The sequence below is a fragment of the Anarrhichthys ocellatus genome, unplaced genomic scaffold, assembly GCF_004355925.1.
Source record: "Anarrhichthys ocellatus isolate YVR2014 unplaced genomic scaffold, GSC_Weel_1.0 scaffold1, whole genome shotgun sequence".
Taxonomy (NCBI): domain Eukaryota; kingdom Metazoa; phylum Chordata; class Actinopteri; order Perciformes; family Anarhichadidae; genus Anarrhichthys; species Anarrhichthys ocellatus.
The window spans coordinates 15,907,775-15,917,744 of NW_022280031.1; the positions used below are offsets into that span (position 1 = coordinate 15,907,775).

The window sequence follows — 9,970 nt, forward strand, 5'->3', positions numbered from 1 at the left end:
GCTCGGCCCAAAAACATCATCCAGCACATAACTTCCTCTAAAACCATAACATGTTTTTACACCTTGGTTTCTACACAGATAAAAAAACAAAACACTTAATTCGTGAGTTTCCGAGGTTACAGAAGGTGTATTTTGTTACTTTCAGACAGCTCAGCTGATGCGATGCTGGCTGTAGCTTTGTATTGAACAGACAGATATGACTTTCAGCAAGAAAGCAAATATGTGTACTTCCCAAAACATCAAACTATTCCTTTAACAAATGTTGTGTTGCTGTAAATTCACACGTCTGCTGCCTTTATTTGTTGTCCCCGTTAAGTCATTTGCTGCATGTATATTGATAATTGAACACGGCAGTGCAGTCAGGTTTGCTTCTCGTCCTATTGCTGCTTTACCTGCGGTGAGACATTCGTGATGCTGGGGTGGACCTCCGATCCATTCGTATGCGTCTCAATCTTGGAGTCGGCCCTCTTCAGCATGTGGGCCATGCTCACAGCACTGGCTTCCTTCTTTGCCACGGGAGGCTGTGTGAAATATCAACAGCGGAGTTAAAGCCAAACAACAATCAGCATTTCCCTGACAGAAAAAAGAAAAAAAGACAAACTGCTTCGGAGCAGCACCGGCACACAACTTTTATTTATTGGATTTATTGTTCAGCTCGATGAAAGCATGCAAATGATGAAGCAGCGGAGGGGGAATTAAAAGAAACACTGACAAAAATAAAGCGGGTGAAAAATCCATGAATTAATACGTCAACAAATAGAATAACACATCGAGTGTGGGACAAAATTAAGCATGAAAAGAATTTCACAAAATTCAAACAATGGGAAATGATCCAACAACAACAAAAAAGGTAGTTATGGCACCAAGTCCAGCCAGGCAGGGTGAATCCAGTGGGTGATGATGACTTTCATCCGTCTACCTCGTGATGTGCTCCCTCCTCAGGAAACTTCTCCTCCATGGGAGACTTGTCCCGGGAGCCCATGAGACGGGCGGAGTAGAACCTGGAGTTCTCCTCGAAGTCCTCCCGGCCCACCTCGGGCTGTCGCTCCCTCTCTCCCATCTCCGACATGCACCTAGAGAAGTCCTCGGCGCCGGAGTGGAGGTCCATGATGACGGTGAAGTCGACCTCGGCCTCCAGGCTGGATGTGGAGCTGACCGTCATGCTGGAGCACTTGCGCTCGATGCCCAGGTGGGTTTCCCTCATGCAGGCCACCGTGTCCCGCTCCTGCTCCTCCTCCGAGGCCAGGCTCGGCTGAGGCCTCCTGTCCCCGAGCTCCTTCTGGGGCGGGTACAGAGGGTAAAGGACCACCGCTCTAAGGTTACAAAACTGCAGACGGAGGGACGTCGAAGATGACATGGGATGGGATGGAGGTATCGCCCGTGTGTTTGAGGGTTTCGTGTTTGCTGGGATTCATGGAGGACTCACAATCAGAGCCATTGTACATGCAATGTATCCTGAATATACAGCAAAACAAATCATAGGGCATGCAGTCGTATCAGAAATCAAAAGTTTTATAACAAATGTTTTTAATTACAACAGCGGCTGTTAATTAGAAAAAGTAAAGGAAAATATGTCTACTACAAGAAATTACGACGTTTTCTAGTCTTTGCTTCTTCTTCAGTGATTCTGAAATCTCCTAATTTTTTCCAGAGCTAATAGAGTACATATCTTAATGAACCAATATATTCATAATTCAGTTGAGTTACAGACATGGATATTCAGACGCACAGTACTAGAATAATAATAAATGTTTTGGACATTGCAGTTTCCCAGTCAGCCTGAAAACTTTAACTTCATTCTCAATTTCATAGCATCCGGAGTCTCTACTCTCTCTACAGGTTACTGAGAGCTTTCAAATAAAACGAGGGAAAGAATAAAGTACCGACATGCAACCTGCGATGAAGGGGTGAAAGGCGAAATTCCAAAAGTTCGGTTTTAAAGGGATATTTCAGGTGTTTAGAAGTGGGGTGATTATCCATAGTCAGTGTATTACCTTCAGTAGAGACGTGGGGCAGCACCAACACATATATTAGACACATAAAAGAGTGTGTGTAGAGGAAACTTGTCTATGCTCTCTTCAAAGCAATCCGTCGCCTTTGACAAACACAGTATAGACTTTCAGTTCAGTTCCATGTCGGAGATTATTCTAAATATAGCGTACACTTAAACTGATATCGCTTTGCTCGTGTGTTGGTACTCCTGTTTCTCCAAACTGTGGCCGTGTGGAACGCCACCTACTGTACGTTATACACTGACTACGGATAAGTAGCAAAAACACCCAAACTATCCCTGTAAGGGGTCACCAGGCAAAGAGGTTGGGGACCCTTGAATTACAATGAAGCTCCTGCGGCACTTAATTTAAAGTACTGCCGCTCGTTTTAATTACACCAACACTAGGTAATTAGATCGCAGTAAAAAAAACTAGCTCATGCCAGCAATAGCCAAGCCAAGGTTCGTTATCCTACCCACACATTCTATATTCAAACTCACGATGATGGATGACTGCAGCTGAGTAGCCAGTGAAAAGTAACATGCTTCATCCTTCATAGCTATTATTTTCTTTATACACAAACTGGTGCAGTCAGGTGGGAGGCGCGCAGTTTACCCGCGAGCGGCACAGAGAGGAATGAGGGATGATGGGCGGTGCGTGTGAAGGTGGGTTTAAATGCGAATGAATAACCTTGAATTCAGCGAACGGCTCTTCATAAATGGCGGGAGTAGTGACGGGCTCCTGCAAGGGGGGGGGGGCAGAGAAAAGAGCAGAGAGAGCATCCGAAGGTTAGCACAAGCTGAAGTGGACAGTGGACAGACAGACCACCACACAAACAGAGATCTGAGCGGCAGAGCTTGACTGGAGCCTGAACAATATGAGGGCAGCGTGTTCAGTCCGAACCTAAACTGGGATGGTTAGACTCCAAATCTATATATATTAGCCATACATTTCAAAGTAGCTAATAATTCAGTGTTTTTTTTTTTGTATTTTTGTATTTCTTTTGAATGACTTAAAACCCAAGTTTAGGTAAGAAATTCAGCCGGACCCAATCGAAGCCCACCGGGTCTGTTTAGATCCAGTCAGGTCCAAATGGATTCAGGCACAAATTTCAAGCACTACTTACGATACAGTTTGGAGGACAGAAAAGAAGTGAGCGTACTGCAACAGAAACAACATCTACAGCCAGGTTTACTCGTTAGAATTAGCAGAGGGCAGGACGAGAGAGAGTCATGCATTGTATAATGAGCAGGTTTTCAGCAGAGCAGCATTGACCAACTGAGAAAGTGTTGCAACACTACGCACCTTGAATTTCAATCATGTTGTATCATATATGTGAAATAATAGTGTTAAATGTCCAATGGAAGGTGCCGTGGTGCATTTCAAAGCCTGTCAAAATGGGGTCCACGTGTTTGAATGAGCGCCTAATATTTTCCCACACTCCCCGAGTTCAATCTGATTCTCGGTATGATTGTCACTCGCCAGCGAGGTCGTTCACACGCTGCGAGTTACGCAACACCTCCTCCCGTGCCCCGTTTAATCCGATACATTGCGAGAGCTTGACTCAGATGAAAAGGTGGGAAATGATGGAAGCTGTCATGTCTACTCGCGTCAAATTCCCTTTCATTCCCTGCCGGGCCAAGCTCCTAATGATACCAACAGCGAGAATGAAAGCGGCAAATCTGACGGTGTCGGGCACTGAGCTGGGGTGTGTGTCTGCTCACTGCCTGCTGGGGTTTCACAGTTGGGGCGGAACCAATGTGTTTACCGTTAGTTTTCTAAGCGGAGGAGAGTAATGCGTCTGGTTTACTATCACCAACCGGAAGGATCGAGGGATATTTTGCAAATCCGTCAGTTCGTCAGGTTGATGTAGTTTCTCAGTCATTTGTGCGCCAACCAATTCTATACCCCATTTATCTCTAATTTTGGGTAATAATAGCTGCATGTCGCAAAGTAATGGATGGCAGTACTTTTTAAATTAGCATGCAACAAATAGTTTGTTTTGTGTATTTCCAGTTTTTGAAAATGGCACGGGGAAGTGTAAAAAGAAAGAATCATCGGAGCGATGATAATATGAAAGCCTGTCTTTTGCGTGCCAGCCTCTTGACGACGTGAGCTGCAAAGAAATCTGAGGCTCACAAGTAAGAGAAGGTGAAGACAAACCAACCACCAGGACATGAGATATTGATTTTTGCCTTCTTTCTTTTTTAGTTTATTCTAAATTTCACAGCCAGTGGTGAGCTGTACAGATTTGCCAGACAGCGTGGTGCATGTTGGGGCGGGGGGGGGGGCAATGGGAGGGGAAGAATCGGGTTGCCGTATGGGAAAATGTCCAAACTTTTTTTTTTTGTTTTTGACAGACTTGACGGAGCAAAGGTACCACTCCGCCTGCTCTTCAAACAGGCACGAACAGGTAAGATGGATGAGTGTTTCAAGTCACTGAAAACGTGGGGGGGGAAAAAAAAAAAAAAAATGGCGTGCGAGTCTGTCTGAAGCTCATGCGATGCTTTAACTCCAATGACTGAATAGCGGATGCCAAGCAGAGTTACCGAGTGTCTCTTCTTGGCTGCGTCCAGGCTCGGCTCCCTGCCAGCGTTTCGGCTGTTCCGCAGTATTAGCCCAGACTCCCGGGCCTTCTGCGTTTTCACCGGCGGGGCTGGGGGAGCCATTTTGGGAAGCGCCAAAATCTTTGAGCCGAACGACTGACTCTCTGCGGGTATTCTGGCAGAGTGGTGACCATCATCAGGATGATCCGTTTTAGCGATACCCTCCAGATCTGCCGCGAACGCCGGCTGGAATGCGGCTGCGGCGTTGTCAGTCCAGGCGAAGTCTAAGGATCCCTCTGGAGAGCCCACCGACCAGCGGTGTTCTCTCCTGAGGGCCCGTGTGAGCTCGTCCTGTCCCGTATCGTCCCTTTCGTCCTTACATGCTATGCTCTTGGACCGCTCTGGCTTGAGAGGGACGATCCTGGAGATCTCCGACTGGCAGCCGCTGCCTGACAGCCGGTGGAGGGACGTCCTCTGTCCTCCCGTGAAACCCTCCACGTCCTCCCCCCCGGAGCTACTGACCTTCCTCTCGTGCGTCCTCACCTGTCGCAGCTTAACCTCGGCTAGCTCTTTGTTGTCGATAAGGCCCCGCCCTCGCACCTTTGTCGCACACTCCCCTTTAACACCCGCCAATGAACTATCATCTATCTTTCCGAGTCCGTTCACCGAGTCTGAATCGACATCAGCTGGCTCGACCTGACTCACTTTTCTCTTTACCTGCTCTGCTCCTAGAGTGGAGTCCACCCTGCTTTCTCCTATCGACATATCCTCTTGTTGGCTGTCTTGAAACACCCTGACAGACTGATCCTTTCTTGATCCCTCATCATCTGTTATCATTTCCGCGGGCGATGACTCACAATGATTTCCTGTTTTGGAGGTTTTTTCTGGACCGTTGTCCGACTCTGAGCCCTCACTCTCTTCTTCAGTGGATTCGCCTCTTCCTTTCTCATAGATGAGCTCGGCAGGCATCCCCAGGTTTAAGCTCTGGGGTCTCCTCTTTTTCCGTGGTTTAGAAGCTGTGCGTTCCTTTATCTGCCTAGAGCCGGGGGCCACGTCATTGTTTGCCTCGGGGTCTGAGGCTTCAGGTGGTTTGCTTTGAGATTTGTCTTGAAAGGAGTCTGCGTTCTCCGTTAATTGAATCACGAAACGACTTTTGTTAGCCGGCCGTGGCTCAGAGCACTCATCTGCCTCTCTGGACGATTTTGTTGATGGAAAATCATCAATATGGCTTTTCATTTCTTTTCTGTCATACCCTGTTACCTCTTTATGTATCATCTTGGCAATGTCTATCTCTCTTTCCAGCTCCCTTTTCTCCCATGACGAATCAGATGCGAGAGATCTGTTCTTTTCTTCTGCCTTCCAGTCATGGTCCTGTTGATAAGTTTCTTGTTTGTCAATCAATACCCACTCCTCAGAGCCCTACATGTTGGTATAGATTAAACACAGTTAGACATGCCAAGCACAGCTGCAAAAAAAAAAATGAAATCTATACAATCATTTCAATCACAGTAAAGGGAACAAAATGTAGACCTGGTACATGAGGTATAATAGGGCTGCAACTCACGATAGTTTTTCATTTGCGATTAATCTGCAGATTGTTTTCTCGATCAATCGATTGGTAGAAAAGGTCAGAAAATAGCAAAAAATGTCCATCCCTGTTTCTCAAAGGGATGTCTTTAAACGTCTTGTTTAGACTGAAGAACTCAAAGATATTCAGTTTAATATGATATTAAACAGAGAATATATTTGAGACCATAGTTGAGAGGCCAAAACCAAAATATGTTTGCATGAAAAATCACTTTAATGATCAATCTATTATCAAAATATTCTGATCTGTCGACTAATCGTTGCAGCTCTAGAAGTGAACATGAATTTGGGGATTCATTGTACAACATGTGGTGGCATTTTCCTAAATAGATAGATAGACACGTGAGTGACAATGATGCTAGGTAGGCAGTGCATTTCACCAAAACACAGATGCTATGAGCTATAAGTATCATGGAAGAGAAAAGAGTGAGAAATGTGCAACCTCAGGCGAAGCCACCACAGTCTTCTGGACGAAACCCTCAACAGAGAGACTGTTAACAGGGTCCTTCCCCACTGCTTGGCCCGCCGACTGGCCGACGCGAGGCAGAGGAGAGAGTTCGAAAGAAGAGGGAAGAACAGCGGTTAGAGCTCGGACTCGGGGAGGGAAAAAAACAGGGAGTGAATGAATTAGTGAGACGCACAATAAAACCATTTCATGCAAAAGCGAAGAAATGGGGAGAGGCAGAAAGAATCGGTGCCAACAGGTTTTAACTGAGTTATTCTGTAGAAGCTTTTTGATGAGCTTAAAACATGCACCGAATCCACATAACCAAATCAGCAGACATTTGCAATGCAAACGATTTTTTGTAACTACATCAAAGAGCTGAATCTTAGAGCACAGAGACTCTCCCCGCCTTCCACTGTCACTCAAACAGAATAATACACCCCCCCCCCCCCCCCCCCCCCCCCCCACACAAACACCCCCCCCCCCCCCCCCCTTTACCAGGAACGAGACGCACGGCTGATTACATTCTCTGCCGCAGACAACGCTCGACATTCTTCGGCATAATCTGATCGTCCCCAACAGCTTACGAGAGATTGTTTGAAGGCAACTTAGGAACTCGGCAAAAACAAAACCATCCTATCAGAAGACTAGAATCTCAGCGGTCTATCTCCAAAAGCCTCGTCACCAAAACGTGATCAAAGCTCCAAAACTGTGTCACTGTCAGGCAATCAAGGAAAATCCTTGGGAAAAAAAAAAAAGGTAACCGATAATTATTTCTCAAGTGCCTCACATTGAGCGAATCTCAAGAACATCACTTCACTAATCTCATCAAGATGCTCCCCTTCTGTGCTGCTTGTCAGTCATCCTCCAGTACCGCTGAGATATTGTCATCCCGGCACACACCAGAGAGAGGCAGAATGAGCATCATTATACGCATTTCTTAAAAATAAACTGCAGATTTGTGCTGTTTACTCCCGTGAGCAGTAGTCACAGCAGACACATGTTTGAACTGTCTGTAGGGAAACACATTCAATAGCCGTGACTATTCTCACGAATCATATTTTCGGGCTTGAAATTCATATAAAAAGAGCACACAAAACAAGTGTCTTACGCTTGACAAAAATATGGCCTGTTTGGCCTCGAGTCAAGCAGCAATTTGACATGGCAGCAGGCCGGACGGGAATATCAATGCCCTTTAAAGGAATGTCAAGCATCACAGTTGGCTGGATTCGAGATATTGACCAGGGTGACCCCCCCCCCCTACTCCTTCACTGCCCTGAGTCCACTACTCACTGCCGTCTTCTCCGGTGTGCCAGTCGGGGAGGTGGCTGACAGACGTTTCTCACGGTACGGATGCTTGCCGCTCGGCTCCCTCAGGGTTCTCTTCAGCTCGTTGATGCTGGCCTGGTGCTTCAGCAAGACGTCCTTCGACTTATCCAGGAACTGGAGGAGAACGTGTGGAAGAAAGGAACAAAAAAAACAAGACGCAGGCACACGTTAGCAACATCCTTTTGAAAACAGCAGCACTGACGATAAGCATGACTGAACAGGGATGTGCGTGAGCGCTGCGTGTACAGAGGAGACGTTGTGAATTGCTTTACACTTATGTTAACTAGAGATTCTGCTGGTGTTTTACTCCTCTGTGCCGTGGCCCGTGAAGAACAATGGCACTTAAGATGCTATTGAAGTCCACAGAAACCACAAACAATTAGAGTTCCAACAGATTTTGCTTTTAAGAAGATCAAGGCACTCAGTGCAAAGTAGCTGAATGAAGAAATGGATACGGAACACAGCGATACTCAACTTACAGGACGGATGCCGTTTCTAATTCACGATGGGAATAATTACAATGTAAATAAGGTGCCAGAGTGCATAAAAACATCAAAATATTCAGAAAACGAATGCAAATGTGTTTATGACCCCTTCAGATCTACCTCGGGACCTGCTGGAGGGGGCCCGGCCCCAGTTTAGGAACCACTGGAACACTAGAGCTGAACAATTTTGAAAAGAATATCTAATTGCGATTATTTTTGACAGATACTGCAACTGTGATTGCATATGCGATAATAGAGGGCATGATCATTTTTACATAATTATTCTAATTTTCATTGAAAATCATATTAAAATGATTGTGGTGGGATTTTTTTGCGGGGATCTGCACCAAAAAAAGATGTTCTCCTAAATCTGTAGAATATGATGTGTAGGGCACGACAATATTTCATTTCATATGGTTTTGTTAAACACATTTAGCCTTTTAGCTAATATTTGTAATAAGTTCAATGCACTTTCAGTCTATTTTATAGTACGAGACTTCTTATTTAATTTTAGGTTTAAAATATGCATTCTTGATTTTTATGGTAGTTTCTCTATTAAATATTTTCATCTCAATCAATCCATTTTTACGGGCAGATCCTCAATCGCTGAAGATGAAATGAAAATGTCTGATTGGAATGTCCACATAAAATGAAGTGCAAACATCTGACTAACATTCTACATGACTTTTGTTGTGGTGAACACTGGTGCTCAGTTGCATTTTACAACTTCAACTGGTACTTGGAGACTGCGTAGATGCTAAACAAGTGAATGGAAAGAGCCCACAGATCCACAGCGAACAGCATCTTTCAGTCACTGGGCTTGTTTTCCTGTAGAACAAGTACCTCTTATTTTTGGTATTCCTAGTACATGTTGCTGATAATTCTTCTGTACTTTTATTTAAGTAGGATTGTGAATGTCAGACTTTCTCTCCTTTGTTACAGAGGTATTTCACTTGAGACTTTCAAAAGCTTCAACTTGAAAGTACTCTTTGTCCTCAGAGGCCAGACGTGTCAAATTTCTATGATATTCTAAAAGAAATATGTAAAAAAGGTATCCTTTGATCCGAGGGGCAGGCAAAAAAAGCACAAGGGGCTGAAGACGGGAACCTGTACCTCCTGTTTGTGCCGAGGACTGGCCTCCTGGTCCGACTGAGAGAGATGGGTTGGGGCGGGAGGAGGGGCGAGCACGAGAGGTGAAGTGTGCAGGGTCAGAGAGTGCAAGAACGAGGGCAGAGGCAGAGACAGGATGGTAGAAGGTAAGTCAGTCAGAGCACAAGCAGGCAGACAGAGAGACAGACAGACAGGAGGGCAAGATTTGGCCATTTGTTATCATGCCAAGACAAATTTGGAAATACATCCCAGTAGACATTTTGGATGCAAATATACCATCAATATTAAAGTGGAGGTTTGTGAAAGAAATGTCTTTCTTCTAACAAATCACACTGGTTTCTACACTTTCATTTTTGCATGTCATATACTGTACCAATCACCGTCAGCCCAATGTTTGCTGGGATGCTTAACTATGACAAATAAGTCCAGACACAACCTTTGCAGAATCACTTGCTCATATGGTGCAAATTATATTAT

The 9,970-nt window shown here is 45.2% G+C and overlaps 1 protein-coding gene across 9 annotated transcripts in view; it reads right to left on the reverse strand.

The window, feature by feature from the left end:
* The window catches only part of LOC116387001 (band 4.1-like protein 1), a 75,841-nt gene that overhangs the window by 10,214 nt on the left and 55,657 nt on the right, over positions 1 to 9,970 (reverse strand). For 2 of the 9 annotated variants that reach the window (XM_031853673.1, XM_031853663.1), the window contains exons 14-20: positions 9,497 to 9,532; positions 7,863 to 8,012; positions 6,567 to 6,653; positions 4,541 to 5,956; positions 2,682 to 2,732; positions 920 to 1,279; positions 393 to 521 (exon numbers count right to left, since the gene is read on the reverse strand). In XM_031853673.1, the coding sequence (XP_031709533.1) occupies positions 393 to 521; positions 920 to 1,279; positions 2,682 to 2,732; positions 4,541 to 5,956; positions 6,567 to 6,653; positions 7,863 to 8,012; positions 9,497 to 9,532 (2,229 nt within the window). The remainder of the gene's footprint in view (positions 1 to 392; positions 522 to 919; positions 1,280 to 2,681; positions 2,733 to 4,540; positions 5,957 to 6,566; positions 6,654 to 7,862; positions 8,013 to 9,496; positions 9,533 to 9,970) is intronic. The other 7 variants (XM_031853691.1, XM_031853682.1, XM_031853710.1 and 4 more) reach the window with 6 other exon arrangements.